At 38.1% G+C, this 17,271-nt stretch overlaps 1 protein-coding gene across 1 annotated transcript in view; it reads right to left on the bottom strand.

Moving 5' to 3' along the window:
* Nucleotides 1-12,562, bottom strand: part of PDE7B (phosphodiesterase 7B) — a 337,178-nt gene extending 324,616 nt beyond the window's left edge. The window contains exon 1 of the mRNA XM_030853384.2: nt 12,235-12,562. Within this exon, the coding sequence (XP_030709244.1) occupies nt 12,235-12,255 (21 nt within the window). The 5' untranslated portion in view covers nt 12,256-12,562. The remainder of the gene's footprint in view (nt 1-12,234) is intronic.
* Between the last annotated feature and the right edge of the window lie 4,709 nt (nt 12,563-17,271).

The following is a 17,271-nucleotide window of genomic DNA, read 5'->3' as shown; positions in this document are numbered from 1 at the left end:
TAACAGTTCTAAATTTGTATCTAAGTATTTGTCAACCTTTTTTCCATTATCATCCCATTTCCTTAAGCAGACTTTTTAGATTTGTTTCTCCTAATCACTTCCTTCCAAAAGAGTTTAATACCATATACACTGTATATCTGTTTATGTACAGATTATATACATATGGCCCTCTTTGGAAGGCCATAGACCATTGTGATATGTATTGATTTTTTTGCTTCCTGAGAACCAACTATTAGATTTGAATTATTGAATTAATAATTTTCTAATTGACTTGTATAGAGCGCTGTACCTAACAACCACAGAATCCAAACTCATTTCAAATGTATATGAAACATTTATAGAAGTTGGCAATATGTTGAGTCATACAAATAAGATACAACAAATTTCAAAGATCTAAATCAGGTATGATCAATTATGATCTATGACCATGGTAGAATTATACTAGGAAACAATGACAAAAAGATAACTAGAAAACCTCAGTATGTCTGAAAATTAATAAATGCATTTCTAAATAATCTAAGTCCAAAAAGAAATTACAATTGAAATTGTTTTGAGCTACCTGATGATGGAAACTCTAAATTTGGGGATGCAACTCTGTTAGAGAAAAATTTATTGGTTTAGATGTATTTATTCAAAAAGAAGAAAAACTGAAATGTTATGAGCCAAAAAAAAAAAAAAAAAAAAACCTGAGAAAATAGAAAAAAAAGCTCAGAAAAGAAGAAAAAAAGGAAATAATAAAAGACTAAAATTAATACATATAGACAATAAATACACATAAATAAATAGGATTTAGGGCTTCCCTGGTGGCGCAGTGGTTGAGAGTCCGCCTGCCGATGCAGGGGACATGGGTTCGTGCCCCGGTCTGGGAAGATCCCACATGCCGCGGAGCGACTAGGCCCGTGAGCCATGGCCGCTGAGCCTGCGCGTCCGGAGCCTGTGCTCTGCAACGGGAGAGGCCACAACAGCGAGAGGCCCACGTACCACAAAAAAAAAAAGAGGATTTAAAAAGTCAAAAGTTGTTTACTTGAAATATCTAATAAAGTTGATAATCCTGTCAAAACTGTTGGAGAAAAACAATAAAAACAGAAATGGCACAGTAAACTAATAGTAAAAATAGAAAGTTAGACTAATATTAAAGCAGGGAATTATGAACAACTTCATGCTAATTACAAAATTTTGATAAGATAGTTGACCTAGAAATATACAACTTACTGAAACTGAAAATAAAAGTAGAAAACCTGAATAACCCATAAAAATTAGTGAAATTAAAACCGTAATTAAAATCTTGCCCACAAAATATTCCAGGACCACATGGATTTGTTTACAATTTCTAACAAATATTTAAGGAATAACATGAATCTATATAAATCTACCTCCTCCAAATTTTTAAAGGGTAATATTTTCTAACTACTTTTATGAGGTCAATGGAACCTGGTTGTTACCAGAAAGAATAATTTTAGGCTAATTTTTTTATGAACATAGTTGCAAAATCCTAAAAATTATTAGCAATCCAGAAACAAGGTAATAATGAATTAAAAAAAAAGAAGCATAACACATCATGACCAAATTGGGATTACTCCAGGACTTCAAGTTTGAGTTGACATTGTAAAATCAGTCACCACCACAACAGAAAAATAGAGAAAAATCACATGGTAGATATCAGAAAGAACATTTGATAAATCAAATATTTATTCATGATAACTCTTAGCAAACTAGAAATAGAAGAAAATTTCTCAATATTATAGAGACTATAATACTGAATGACAGAATGTTGAAAGCTTTCCTTCTAAGACTGAAAATAATACACTACCCACTGTTACCTCTTCAACAATTTACTGAAAATCCTAGCCAGTACAATAAGACAAAACTGTCAGTATTAAAAAAGAATATATATGCCTACCATTATTCTTGGATAGCATGATTGCCTACATAGAATATAAAAAGAATCTACAGATAAAATATTTGAGAATTCCCAAGTGAGTTTAGTAAGGCTGCTGATAACAAATTGACACACCAACAATTAATTGGTTTTCTATATATTAGTAACAAAAAGTAAAAATTGAAATTGAAGAGATAATATTTAGAATAGCATCAAAATACTAAGTGTTTAGTAATATATCTAGCAAGAAATGTGTAAAATGACCACAAAGCAAGCTAGAAGATATTATTGAGAGACATTAACAAAGACCTAAATAAATAGAGGGATATACTATGTTCATGAATTGAAAGACTCAGGAAAGATGTCGAATCTTCCAAAATTGATCAATAACCAAAATTTCAGTTTTAGGTAAGAATCTTAAGTTAATTCTAAAATTTATATGGCAATGTAGAGAATGAAGAATGAACAAAATAATCTTGAAGAAGAGAACAAGAGATTTTATGAATGGGAGATAACATACATAGCAATCAAAGATATTAAAATATATCAAAAATTCCTATAAATTAATATATAAATGACTTGTTTAGACACGTCACAAAGAGGATATTTACATGGCCAATATATATGTGCAAAAGTGCTCAAACTTGTCAATAATCAGGAAAATGCAAATTAAAACCACCATAAGCTATCACTACACACCTCCTAAATGCTAATATGTAAGGTTAGCGAGGAAGGGAATTATCATACATACATTGTTGGTGGGAGTGTAAATTATTTTAACCACCTTGAGCAGTTTTGAATTTTCTACTGAGGTAGAACAGAAACATTCTCTGTGGCCCAGCAACTAATTCCTAGGTGTATGCTCAGCAGAAATACATGTACAGGTGTATCAAAAGAATGCTCAGGCCAGTATTATTCATAATATTAACAACTAGATAAAACTGAAATGTTTTTCCACAGTAGAATGGGTGAATAAATTGTTGCATATTCAAATAATTAGACACTATGCAATAATGAAATTAAATTAGAGCCATATGCAACAACCTAGTAAGTCTCACTGTATAATGGTGAATGAAAGAATGGAGGAGGCTTGATGGGATTTCTGAGGTGGCAATAATGTAATAATGTTCTATTTCTTGGCTTGGGTAATTGTTATATATTTGTTCACTTAAAATTAGTGAATCATTCTGTACATTTATATGTTGGGTATTTCTCTGTATGTGTGTTATAGTTTAAAAATAAAATAAAAAACTATATTTCTCTTAAATGTTTAAAACATCCAACAGGACTACGCCCAAAATAGTTACAACTCCATGAAATAATTTTTATAACTGTAAGCAAATAATACCAGTTGATACACACATGATGCTTACTACCTTTCATGCACCGTTCTAAGCATTTTACAAACAAAACTCATTTGATCTTCTCAACAACCTTATGAGGCAGATATTTTAAACACCTTCATCTTATAAATAAGTATAGTGCGGGCCAGAGAGATTAACTGGCTTAGGATCCCAGAGCTAATGAATGGTGCCAGATTCTGCACTGTTCATCATTACGGTTACACTGCCTTTCAGAACAAAACTTCTGAAGTTTAAAGTGTCAGATTCACCCACTGTGGATGAACTTAAAATGAAATAATGTTTCCTCTATACACTGGAACCTCATATAAATAAATATATTGTGTAGATTGCTTTAACATTTTGAAATAGATATTTTTATGTTTTGTATAATAATTTAAAAAGACTTTTCCTAACTCATGCTTAGAATGATCGAAGATGGATTTAAACACAGTGCATTTGAAACGTATAAAAACAATAAAAAACTGTCATTAAAAAAGCTAGGGTTGAATTTCAACTCTATTAGTTTTAACTTCTGTAAACCTCAATTTCCTTGCCATTAAAGTGGACATAATGGGGTTTCCCTGTTGGCGCAGTGGTTGAGAGTCCGCCTGCCGATGCAGGGGACACGTGTTCCTGCCCCGGTCCGGGAAGATCCCACATGCCGCGGAGCGGCTGGGCCCGTGAGCCATGGCCGCTGAGCCGGCGCATCCGGAGCCTGTGCTCCGCAACGGAAGAGGCCACAACAGTGAGAGAGGCCCGCGTACCGCAAAAAAAAAAAAAAGTGGGCATAATGAATCCTCTCCTAATAGGAATGTTGTAAGAAAGAAGTGACTTGACATTTGTGCCCTGAACTAAGCGACTAATTACATATGAAAGCTAATCCATCTGCGTGTGTAGTGAGTAAACCTTCGAAAGTTTAGAACATAAAGGCACCTCATTTTAAGTTCACATTTAAGAGACTTAAAAAGTCAAAAATGCTAAATAACTCGCCCAAAGTATTACACTTAGTAAGGCTAGCATCCGGAGCTTGAACGCAGGGATTTAGGTTACAAGGTCAGTGTTCCTTGAAAAAAGTTTGATTCTCATTTTTTTCTTCCTGCTTTCCCTTCTCTCTCCACATAAAATACACATTTTTATAAATTACATATTGTTGCCAATTAATTCAATAAATGTATCTGACCTATTTTTAAAAAGATTTACGTTAAAGGAGACATATTTTAAGTAGGCTATATTCTCCAACTGACTGTTTTTGACACAAATACCATTAAAAGTTTTTATAGGGCTTCCCTGGTGGCGCAGTGGTTGAGAGTCCGCCTGCCGATGCAGGGGACACGGGTTGGTGCCCCGGTGCGGGAGGATCCCACATGCCGCGAAGAGGCTGGTCCTGTGAGCCATGGCTGCTGGGCCTGCGCGGCCGGAGCCTGTGCTCCGCGGCGGGAGAGGCCACAGCAGTATATAGTTTGTATATACATTTGTCTTCAAGTTTGAGAAGGGTTTGCCCTCTGTCTCTCTCATGCACTCACAGAGACACTCAGGGGCAACATATTAATGAAAAAGAAGATAGTATTTTTCAATTACTTTATTATTAGCCATTGGATTACTTTTAAATGATTAATAATTTTTTAAAAAAATTAAAAAGGATTTGTAGAGAAAAATTTAGAATGTCATTCAAAACTCCTATCATACATTAAAAGCAGATAAGCAGTTGTTTCAGAATGGAGAGAGGGGTAGAGGGAGGGACTACAAAGGCACAGGAAAAAATTGGGGGATGATGGATATGTTAATTATCTTGAATGTGGTGATGGTTTCACAAGAGTATCAAACTTATCTAATTGTACACTTCAAATATGTACAGTCAATTGTGTGTCAATTATGCCTCAATAAGATTGTTTAAAAAAAAAAACTCCTATCATACAAATTCCGATCTGTTTTGTGTTTATCCCTTTTGTTTTAACTTAAAGATTGTTCTTTACTCCAAACACAATAAAAGTCTAGAAAAATAGAAAATAAAAATTACTAAATAATTAAAATAACTAATACTTATATTTTCCAAATCAAACTAAAAACCAAATTAAAATTGTTTTCATTTCATTGAAAAAGCAAGAAGACTAGTCTGAAAGACATGGAAATATACTATATTTCTATGACATGGAAAACAACTTTTTCCTTAAATTTAATGACCTTTTCTAAATCAAGGCATTCTTTAGACCTCTGTATTACTGCAGCATCTCCTTTTACGAGAATACATCTACACTTTTGTGAATGACTGAGTTCTTTCATCTGGCTGGACACAGTTGGCAAGTGGCATAATGGCAAAGGGAAATGAAAGTCTTTTTTTTGTTTCTCCTGAAAAACTAAGAAAGGTATAAATCATATTGAAACTGAAGCATTAGTTGCTTGTATTACTGCACAAACTACACATCTTAATACAAACAGTGTTTTCTACTGTTTTATGAATAAATGGTATTATAGCATACTTTAATTTTAAAAGTCCATGATGTGTGGTTTCCTTAAACACTATTTGAATAAATATAAATTGTGCATATTTAATTAATTTGAAAAATTAAACCAAATTGACCAATTCTAAAAGAGAAAATTTAGTTAAAGTGTTCAAAGCAATAAAATACATAGTCAAATATGTACATTTAGTTTATGGAGAAAGGTCTCAAATAGTTGGGCAGGCAACGGGCCAAAAAGTTTTCTTATGAAAACTTTGAAACGTCTATGAAAGCTGGAAGGAACTTTGAGCTTGACTAAGCCTCTCCTTTTGTACATGAGGAAACTGGTGCCCTGAGAGATGATTGGCCCAAAGTTACTCACGCAGGAGACCTGGGCTATCTATCTCCTCACTTCCTGGACTCTTTCTTCCGGGGCACGATGGCCTCCCTACCTGTGTTAAAGGCACACGGGAGAAATTCAATATGATTGAAGGAAGAAGCTAATGAAGCAATTAAAAAACAGAAGTCTTTCTTCTTTTACTTTCTAATTTTCCTCTCAATTTTAATTTAAATATCACGCAGTAATAAATAAATATACATAATTTTTCCACTGTGTATGTAATAAACTTATGAGGAGAAAAGCTGAACAATTCTAAAGTATATACCTGAACAGACAGTCGTCCCCATCCCATGCTCAAAGTTCTCCTGCCAGAGGCTTCCACTGCTAAGTTTTTTATTTGAATTTCTAGAAATTTTCCATCAGTGTGTGTGAATGTGTATATGTAGTTATACAAATGTTAATGCAGCTTTTTTTCACTTAACACATCTTGAAAATCATTCCAGACTGTGCATGTAGATCTAGCTTATTCTTTTAAGTAACTATATAGCATTTTATTGTATGGATTCAAAATAAGGTACTCAACAACTCGCCTATTATTAGTTTAGGTAGTTTCTGAGTTTTTATATTACAAAAAAGGCAAAAATAAACATAATTTGATATGTTCTTAGACTAAGATTTACTAGGGTCAAAGAATATGTAAAACATTGAAAATTTGATATCTTTATATTAGATATCAAATTTTGACCAATTCAGGTATATGTTAACCTCCTTATGTCTACACCTGAACCCATGGAAATACCTCTCACCCCAGACTAACCCTGGACCCGACCTCCCATCCCAGGGGAAAAGAAGAATGTTTTTTAAAACTCAAAACTCTTAAATATCCTTCAGTATATTTAAATTATGTACAAACTCCTGTTTTGAACTGAATCCTTTTTTGTATGTCTGAAGCAGTGAGAAGGTAATGATGATTTTCATCATGTAGAAAGGATACCTTATATATTTATTTACATGTTAAATATGAATGTAAAACATAAAAAGGTATTAATAAGACAAGAATCTGAGCAGGAATTTTAATGAAAAATTTTGCACATATTCACCAACAATTAGAAAAGAAAAACTAAAACAAACATTACTTCAAATTTTACAAAAGGAAACTCCATCAAAATCTCATTACCAATCTTAATTTTTTCCATCTTCTCCTTACAAATGCAAGAAAGGGAAGAAAGGGAGGCAGGAAGGAAGGAAGAAAGGAAGGGTGAAGGGAGCGTGAAGGATGGAGGGGGTATGTATGACATAAACTTTCTTTACTGGTATATTGACTAAGGCTATTATTTTCATACTTCTATACTGTATGCAAATAAATTTATAAAGCATTCATGAAAGGGTTTTGATTTTCAATACTGGGGTATTTATACACTAATATATTAAGAATTATATATTGCTTAATAGACTTATGTGTGTTTTGTGTCATGTTATTTTTAGGTTTATCCAAAACTACAAACCCTGTCCCCTATTCTCCAAGCTTGAGACGTTATCTGTAAACCATACCCAGAGGAGATGCCAGAGGAATGCTCTGACCCAAGTAGGATCCAACCAGTGCCTGGATTAGAGTAACTCAATTGCATCAAATTCCACCAGCAGGATGAGGCAGCCACCTTGTACCATAGGCCCCAGGTCTCAGAGCAGATACTCAATGGACAACCAAACCAAAAACATCTTTCTTCTGAGGATTCCTCCAAGTTAGTTATTATCAAGTTTTCAGTTATTCCCTAAAGAAACCAGAATTGGAGCGGAAGAGATATTAAAGTGAGATAGCACAGAAAATCTAGGACAATGATTGGCACTTAGGAAAAAGACACTTGTCACATTAAAGTCTCCAGCTACAGTGAACACAAAGCACATCCCTTTACTGTCTGAAGGGGCGCTACAGCCACAGAGCAGCACATCAGCCTCAGAGGAGAGAAAGGGGGCGAGGACAGGTGGTCTTCCCTGGGGAGCAATAGTCCTCCTGCGGAGAAATTCTCCAAAACCCAGGGACTTGTTTTTGTTTTTCCTTAGCAATGAGGGTATTTTGGAGGTGAAATTGCATAAATTTGGATAACTGAGTAAAGGCAAACTTTTAAGGGAAATGGTAGAAATAAAGGATGGGAGAGGTGGGAGAATAAAAAGAAATTAATGCTAACTAGTCAACATTAATCTTGTCAGGGTGAAGTTCAGAATCTGGAAAGGAAAAAGGCATCCCAGAAGTATTCCAAAAGCCTCATTTTAAAGAGGAGGCAGTTAGGGCCTCCAAAGTTTAAGAAATTTGCCTTAACTCACACAGGTCTTCTCTGAAAGTTCTGAGCCACTTTGGGAGGTTTCCTGCCACCAAGAACATTCCTGCGACACTACAAGGCATCAGTGGTCAAGCCCATCACAGCCTGGGAACCCTCCTTGCTTGCACCAAATGGCTACTGGAACCTGGGGCTGTTGTCGAAGTTCTCAAAGGACTCCTGCTTTCTGGAACTCCTAGGGGTTCCAAGTCCAAGTGATGATGGAGAAGATATCAGTGCACTGATTTAATTCACCATTTCAAACCTATACAGTAGCTTAATCAACAAAAGGGAAAACTTTGGCTTCCTTTCACATTATATTTTTTAAGGACACCATTACAAATATATCATTTCAAAAGAATGACAATGCTTCCGTTGGTCATATTAAAGACTACAATAATAGGCGTAAATATCTATATAGATGGAAAATTTAGATTTTTTTCTTGAATTCAGTTGCATAAAGCCACCTCTTTTGTTTTTCTTCATCACCACCTCCCTTCCAAATTCTCTCTGTTCCTCCATTTCTCTGCCCAGGCTCCACTATTTGTTTAAGTTCAACCAGAATGTAAGTTTCCTGAAGGTGGGAATCATTGCTTATCTGTCTTTTTATTCACTTTGCCTCAGTAGACATAGCCCTTGACATGTTGAAAGCACACAGTAATTTTTTTTTAATAAAGGTTTAACACTTACATTTTTATATACAAATGGAATTTTAAAAAAAAACTCCAAATAAGAATACTGTAAAAAGTTTCATCTAAAAAAGGATTGTTAGAAATAACCCAATACAACCAGTTTCATTTACAGGTGATGAAACTGAGATCAAGGGTGAGCAAGTGGCTCAGAGTCATCCCACTAGTTAGATCCTGAATAAGGGTGCCCACTGGTCCCCTGCCTCTATCTACTGCTCTTTTTAGTGTGCTCCATGCAATCACTTTCTACGTACAAATTAAATCATGTAGATACCTAAGCGATTCTTGGGAAAGTATAACTACATTGATTATACACTAGAACTTTGACGCATTTTGTTGTACTCTTTGTTCAAATCTCTAACAATGCCTGGAACGTAGTAGATATTGTCAGTTTGGGTTTCTACATCCCTTTATCCCTTCTATTCCCCAAATTTCCATATTGACCACTTTAAAGATTGCTAATATACCAAGTATGCATCACCTCAGGAATCAAAGTTAGCATGTTGACAAAGCCACCTAGGATGCTTGTAAAGCCGATGGTGCTGATGCCTGTAAAGCACCCCAAGGCTTCCTCCCACAAGAGGGATGGGCGTGCTCCCCAAGACACATTCTCAGGAGAAGTGAGGATGTCCAAGGGGAAGCTCTGAGGAGGAATGGGGATGCCACCACGGGGCGGCGCTGAGAGAGAGGGTCTCATCTCGTTTCCAAATGCCAAATCTCTTCTTCTTTAGCTAGACTTGCCTCCTAGAAGAGAGATTCCTACTTGTCTGTGAATTCTCTGGGATATATAAGCTGAATCCATGGCATGATGGAGTCTTTGGGTAAAAAGTTCTGAACATTGAGGGTCCTTCAAAGAGTTACCCCCCAAAAGTCAAGGTAAGTTGAACCACTTAGAATACCTGTTAGCTTCTACATTTAGATGTTCTAAAGTCTATTCTGATTCTTAATTTTGACACTTCATTTTAATATAATGAGGCCCTTTTAGTCTTGCTTGGGATTAGTTTACTGCTTAATAAATTCCTTCCAGCACTATGTTCTGTCAGTCAACAAGCAGCTTCCCCTGTGATTTGAGCCTGCTTAACAACAAATTCAACTTTGGAAGATTAATTACTAGGCAGAGGCATTTCCATGTGGTACATGCTCACTTTGAGGAAACTTGGTCATTTTACTTTTGCATCTGTTTGGGGTAACAAGGTTCTCTGGCTGAAAAGAACACCAGTCAATGTTTGCAATGCCCTCCTACATAGATTATACTTTAGGTTGGACTAACACAAAAGCTTTTTTCAAAGACAGTTGAAAATGCCATATTTGAAATTTATTTAAATAATTTACAATATATGAAGGGTAGTAAATTCTCAGCGAACATTTTAACTAGGTATTTATTGAGAACTGACAATGAGTAACTTTGTGCTGAACATCGTGAAAGGCCTTACAAGATGTACTGGTGCAATTAATTTCCCAAAGTTGGTGTCTGCTACTGACACATCTTGGATTTTTCCACCCTTGCCCTAAGTAACTTGATTCAAAACAGAGTTTCTCCCAGCTAACTGGCTGACATATAGTCACCACTGATTTTGTCTCATGGTCAACTGAGTACACTCTGAAATCATACAGCTTACAGTGTCAGGTAAAAACCCTTATAAAGAGGATACAGACTTTGGAGTTGCAACTCGTCAACTCTGGGCTTCTACTTCAGACAAAAAGCGACTTCATTTTATTAGAGAAAATGTCAATCAAGACGTTACTACTGACACCCGTCTTTGTTTCACCAGCCAGTAATAAAAGATAAAGCAGAGGAAATGGAGGAGCTGCAGTTAGGCATTTGCAACACACAAAGTCCTTGTTTTCCCACTAGGCGCTGCAGAAAAGCAATTGTCCATTCACAGCACATCCTCTGCATTTCAGACCTAATATTTTTGCAGTTCTTAACTTGGTACATTACACTCTTATGAAGTTAATTTCATTAATTCTTTGAAATTCACTATGTGTTTTACACTTGGTTATTAATCTTACTGCTAACATGACCCAGTTTTAAAAATTTCTCTTAACGTTGAGAATAGAAACCTTTGGGAAAAAAATCAAGCAATTCTGGAAACAGTAAGGGTTTCAAACAACCCTGTCTTACTTGCTATTTTATAACTTTGAGAAGGGTAATAAGGAAATCCATGTGAACCATATATTACTTGAATTGCTCCTACAATAACTGACTCTAGATAGGAATGATTTTTAGCAGGGGTCCCCCTCAACCCATAATAATAATGTGTCACTGAAAACAATATTAGCCCTGGGTTTAATTGCCCTGCTTCCCACCCTGGCAACGTTTAGGGGTTTACTGTATATAAATGCATATGCCTGCCTTCAGGGGCAAAGAGGTTTACTGTAACATTTTAATAGTCATGCTGGCTGAACACATGAAGAACAGAATCTATAGAAGATTAATTAGTCCCCAGGCTCAATCACTCAAGTGCCTAATTAAATATCTCACTCTGCTTTCAACTATTGTAAGAAAAGATAATTAGCAAATTTGCAGTGCTAATAAAGAAGTTTTATTCTCCTTTATAAATAATGAGATCTAAATCATTGGTCATGTAACTCAGTACCTGCATCTCCCCTGTTGACTTCTAAATCCAGAACATTTAAAAAAAATGCAACAAAATGATAAAGTGCATTTTCCTCAAGAGTTCATTTTTCTGACACACCTCGTATAGGTTTTTCTACCTTCAATCTCATTATTAGCTTCCTCCTCTCTTCCTACTAATTTCTTCATCTTCTATCAACCAACATGACAAACTCAAGAGAAAAAAGGATTTTCTTTTTCTCTGTTCTGCAACCCTCACTAATCTCTTTACCAATATTTTCCTGTCCTGTCCCACCAAAAAGAAAAATTGACTCAACTCTAAGATTTACATTGGAGAAGAAATATTGCATTCATTAAAAAAGAAGCCAAAGGAAAAAAAGCAACCCTCCTCAGGAGGGGCTCAAAGTGCAGCGAAAAGGCCAGAGTATCTCATTAGGCTGCTTGGAATGAAACAGTTAATTCAGGGTAAGTGATAATGTTTAGTCAGTTCGCCTAGAAAAAGGAAGGAAATTCAAAAGCTGGTTGCTGTAGTAACAATCACAGACCAAAAAATATATACATACAGGTTCATTTAAAATAAAACTCCTGCCATCTCTCTGTGACTCTGTTCTCTCAAGAAAAATGAGTTGCCGCTGAAATCTCTTGTACCTACCTCAACCATTAAACAAGACATTTAACCATAGTGGCAGTTCTGTGACCTTTGAATGCCGTGAAATCTCTGAGCGGTGCTGCTTGTTCATGAAGACTTGTGCTGCGGAATCCAGCAACTTCATCCAGGATTAGGAAAATAATTAAAAAAAAAAAAAAAAAGTAACACAAAAGCACACAGAGAGATCGGGGAGGAAGGAAGGTAGAAAGAAATTCTCTCTGGGTGAGTATAACACGTTTCTTTCTCCCAGGCAAGTAAGTGCTGGGATGGAGCCGAGCCTGCTGCAGTGCCCAGACCCACCGACTGGCTGGGGGAGCAGGCAGCCGGCCTGCTAGGCTGGGAGGTGCTGTCAGTTGCCACAGGCAAGGAAAAGCGGAGACCAATCGGCTTCAACTCTGGCAGCTTACTGGAGTGGAGCCTTTTCTGTGTCTGTTTCCTCATTTCAGGAGTGACGTCAAAGGGTTTAGTTTTCCTCTGCATGTGCTATTAATTTTAAAGTGCTGTGCTATGGGAAGAATGTGTGTGTGCCTGGGCACCCCGCTCTCGGGAGAACCCAAGAGACATTTTCTGTTTTCAGGAAAAAATTTTAACAATTGAAACTACCTTGTGGTGAGGTGTATCAAAAAAACAAAATAGACGAGAAACACTGAGCTAAAAGATAGCAGCAAGATTTATATTTTTCTCCAATGTGAGTGTATGTACTTTTGCCCACTTCCCAGCTGTTGCCTGTGTTTGAACTAATTCGCTTTTACCCTTACCTAAAAATGAGTTGTTAATCTTGAGAGCTGTGGAGGGAGACCTGCGCAAACGAGCTGGTGAACAATATTACGTGCAGTGAAAAACAGAAATCATGTTGATGCTGCTGGTCCTGCTTTCCTCTCTTTCCTCCAGCTTCTGTGGTGAAGCGTCAGGATTATTCATGCCAGGGAGATCCCGCCTGCAACTCCCCACAGAGAGTCATTCAAGAAGCAGGGCCACACAAGCGTGCCTGGGGCTTCAGCACGTTCTCTCCCAAAGTGTGCGAAGGTACAGTTGTTCAGGGCTATTTCCCCTACCAGGGCCCCCAGCTCATCTCTGTATTTCTCTTCCCACTCTGGAAAATCTCGGCGGTGGCCATCTGTTGTTTCTGCCTTCTCCATATCCTCTCCCTTCTCCCCCCACCCCATTCTGCTAACAGAACCTCTTTTTTTTCTTCCGGAACCGTTCCCTCCTCTATCTAGAGATTGCATAGCCTTCACCCTAAGACCCTCCCTCCAAAAGAACCATAAGGGGCACGTGAACCAGACCGATCAATCCAATTTTTCCGTTGCTTTCGACACGGAAAATGTTTTGGGGTAAGCCCAACGTTCGAGAAAGGTGAGTCCTTTTCCAAATACGAATGCTGATTCTTTGAGAAAGAAGGTATTTATACCTCCCTGCGATCCTACATGCTAGGGTTAAGCAAGCCGTAGTGCACGCTGAAGATACAGCAGTGACTGAAACAGGAGTTTACATTTGGGGGCAGAGGGAAGACAGGCAATAAAAAGAAGTAAATATATAATGTCAGTTGATCATAAGGGCTTTGAAATAAAGGAAAGTAAGGGCACGGAGGTGTGTGTGTGCTGTTTCAGGAATGACGATCAAGGAAGCACACCTTTGAAGCAACTGGGAGCAGAGGGCTGAATGCAGTGAAGAAGCAGGTCACCTGTGGCGCTGCATGCCAGGTAGGGAAGCAGTGTAAAGGCCTGAGACAGGTGAACGCTTGGCATATTCAAGAAACAAAAGGGGAACTAGAACGGCTGGAAGACAATGAGCAAAGGGAAGAAATGAGTTCAGGGAGATGTGTCTGGGACAAGATCAGGAAGTATCTTACAGGCCATGTAAAGGACTAGAATTTATTCCAAGATGGAAAACCTATCAGAGTGCGTTGAGCTATGGAAAGCCTAGGATCTGACATAAATTCTATGGGATTTCCTCTCTCTTCTGAGTGGAAAACGGCTCTAGGGGAGCCAGGGTAGAGGCAGGGAGACCAGTAATGAGGCCATTTGCAATAATGGCTTGAATTTGGGTGAAAGCAGTGAAGGTAAGAGGGCCAGATTCTGGATGTGTGTGTGTGTGTGTGTGTGTGTGTGTGTGTGTGTGTGTGTGTGTGTGTGTGTGTGTGTGTGTGTGTGTGTGTGTGTGTGTGTGTGTGTGTGTGTGTGTGTGTGTGTGTGTGTGTGTGTGTGTTGTTCCTGTATGTGCACATAGAATTGGCAGGATTTCAAGATGTGGGGTGTGAGAGAAAGAGAGGCATCAAGGATAATTCCCAGGATCCTGGCTTGAGCAAATTGGAATAGAGTTGCCACTTACTGACATGGGGGAGACTAGGGGAAGAATCTGGTTTTGAGGTGAACTAAAGAGTGGTTTGGGGGCTTCCCTGGTGGTGCAGTGGTTGAGAGTCCGCCTGCCGATGCAGGGGACACGGGTTTGTGCCCCGGTCTGGGAAGATCCCACATGCCGCGGAGTGGCTGGGCCCATGAGCCGTGGCCGCTGAGCCTGCGCGTGCGGAGCCTGCGCTCCGCAACAGGAGAGGCCACAACAGTGAGAGGCCCAAGTACTAGAAAAAAAAAAAAAAAAGAGTGGTTTTGGACCTTCGTTCAACAGAGGCAAATATTTATTGATTGCCTACTCCGTATCAGGCACTGTTCTAAGTGCTGGGGATAAAGCAGTGAAAAATACAAACAAATTAACCAAAAAGCTCTTGGCCTCATGAAACTAGATTCCCTAGATTCTTCTGAGGGGAGACAGACTATAATAGGATATTGAATAGTGATAATATCGTGGAGAAAAAAATTATGATAAGGAAGGGTTACTGGTCAGAAGGGGGCTTGCAATTTTAAACTGAATATCTAGGGAAGGTCTCACTGCAAAGGTGATATTTGAACAAGACTTGAAGTTGATGAGGAAAGATGTAGGGAAAGTGTTCTGAGTCGGGGGTGGGGGGTGTCGCAGGTGAGCAGGAGATGGCAATAGGCCTAGTGAGCGCAGATCATGTAGGGCTTTCTTGGTCATCCTAAAGACTGGCTTTTACTCTGAAAGAAGCAGGGTTTTAAGCAGAGGACGGAGGTGATCTGACTCGCATTTTAACAGGCTCACTGTGGCAGCTGTGTGGAGGTCAGACTGGAGGAAGGGGAACTGATGGAGGGTTTAATGCAATAAAACAAGCCAGACATCATGGTGGTGCCAACCAGGATGGCTTTGGTGGAAGTGGCTAGAAGGGTTTGGCTTCTGATTATATCTTGGTGTTAGAAACAGTAGGGTTTTTTAAATGGCTTGGACACTAGGTATTAAGGGAGGTAGACTAGTGAGAGGAGCCAGTAACATTTCCAAAATGTTGGGTTCCATTAAATGGAAGAATGGAGCTGGCATTGACCAAGAGACAGTAGGAAGAACAGCCTTTGTAGGGAAGACGAGGCGTCTGACAGTGAACATGTTACCTTTGCCTATAAGATAGCTACATGAATATATTGAAAAGGTAGTTGAATATACAAGCTTAGAGTTCAGGGGACAGTTTTAGACTACAGATATAAATTTGGAAGTCGCTGTATATTCACGGTATTTGACGCCATGAGATTGGATATGATTACCAAGGAAATGAGCACAGATAGAAAAGCCTCAGGTAGTCTAAGTAGTCAGGAACATGAGGAAGACCCAGTAAAGGAGACTGAGAAGGAGTCTCCAAGAGTTAAGAAAAAACCTAAAAGGGTAATGTCTTGGAAGCCAAATGAAATTTTCAATGATGAGTTTTGCAAAATGAAAGTTAGATGAAGAGTGAAAATTGACCCTTGAATTTAAAATGTGTAAAATCATTTGTGCGCATGACAAAATCAGGTTCAATATGCTAGAAAGGGTGAAAGATCAAGAGAGAATGGAAGAACAATTGGAGATAGAAAACTATTCTTTCAAGGTGGTTTTCTCCAAAGAGAACAGAGAAATGGGGCAGTAATTGGAAGGGAAAGTGAAGTTAAGGAAGCATTGTTAATATAGGAGAAATATCAGCATTTTGTGTGCTGTTCAAAAAAATCCAGGTGAGAGAAACAATGTTGAAGAGAAGAGAGGGGGAAATTGTTGGAGCACAAATGGAGTGTGGGATAGGCAGAATGGCCCTCCAAAGATGTCCACACTCTAGTCCCTGGAATCAGTTGAATATATTATATTACATGGCAAAAGGGAATTTGAAGATACAATTGAGGTATAATTGAAGATACAATTGAGGTTATGGATCTTAAGAGAAGGAGACTGTTCTGGATTATCTGGGTGTGCTCAATCTCATCACATGAATCATTTTTATTGGAGTATAGTTGCTTTCACATGAACCATTAAAAGCAGAGAACTCACTCTGGCTGGAAGCAGAAGATTGATGCAGCAGAGTAAGTTAGAGAAATTCCAAGTATCAGAAATATTCAGCACACCACAACTGTCTCTGAGATGTAGGGCCCATGTGCAAGGACCAGAGAGAGGCCTCTAGAATCTAAAGGCCATCCCACTGATAGCCAGCAAGGAAACAGTCACCTTAGTCCTATAGCTGCAAGGAATCGCATTCTTCTAACAACGTGAATGAACTTGGAAATGGATTTTCCCCCAGAGCCTTGAGAAAGGAACACAGCCCAGCTGACACCTTGTTTTCAGCCTTGTGAGACTCTAAGCAGAGTACCTAGCCAGGTCCACCTACAGATCCATGAACTAAGTTTGTGTTAATTTGTTACAGCAGTGATGAAACACTAATTAAAAGTGACTGGCTTTAGAAAGCAGCATGGATGATTCATCCATAGAAACAGAAGAGAAGGCAGAGTAAATGACAGAGCTAGTGCTGGGTGCATTGTGGTGGTATCACAAGATTGTGAACGGAAGTTCTCTGTAACTTCTAATTGCTCAATGGAATGAGAGTTAGGAGCATTGACTAAGAGAAAGGATAGGAGAAGTGGTGGAGGTTTGAGGAGACAATATGTGAAGTAGTCATCCAGAGAGTAAAGTGCAGGAATTATCAAAGAAGTGTAATATAATGATCAAGAGCAGTAA

This window comes from Globicephala melas, chromosome 14 (genome assembly GCF_963455315.2).
Source record: "Globicephala melas chromosome 14, mGloMel1.2, whole genome shotgun sequence".
In the NCBI taxonomy this organism is placed as follows: Eukaryota; Metazoa; Chordata; class Mammalia; order Artiodactyla; family Delphinidae; genus Globicephala; species Globicephala melas.
This window is presented reverse-complemented; position numbering and strand designations above follow the sequence as displayed.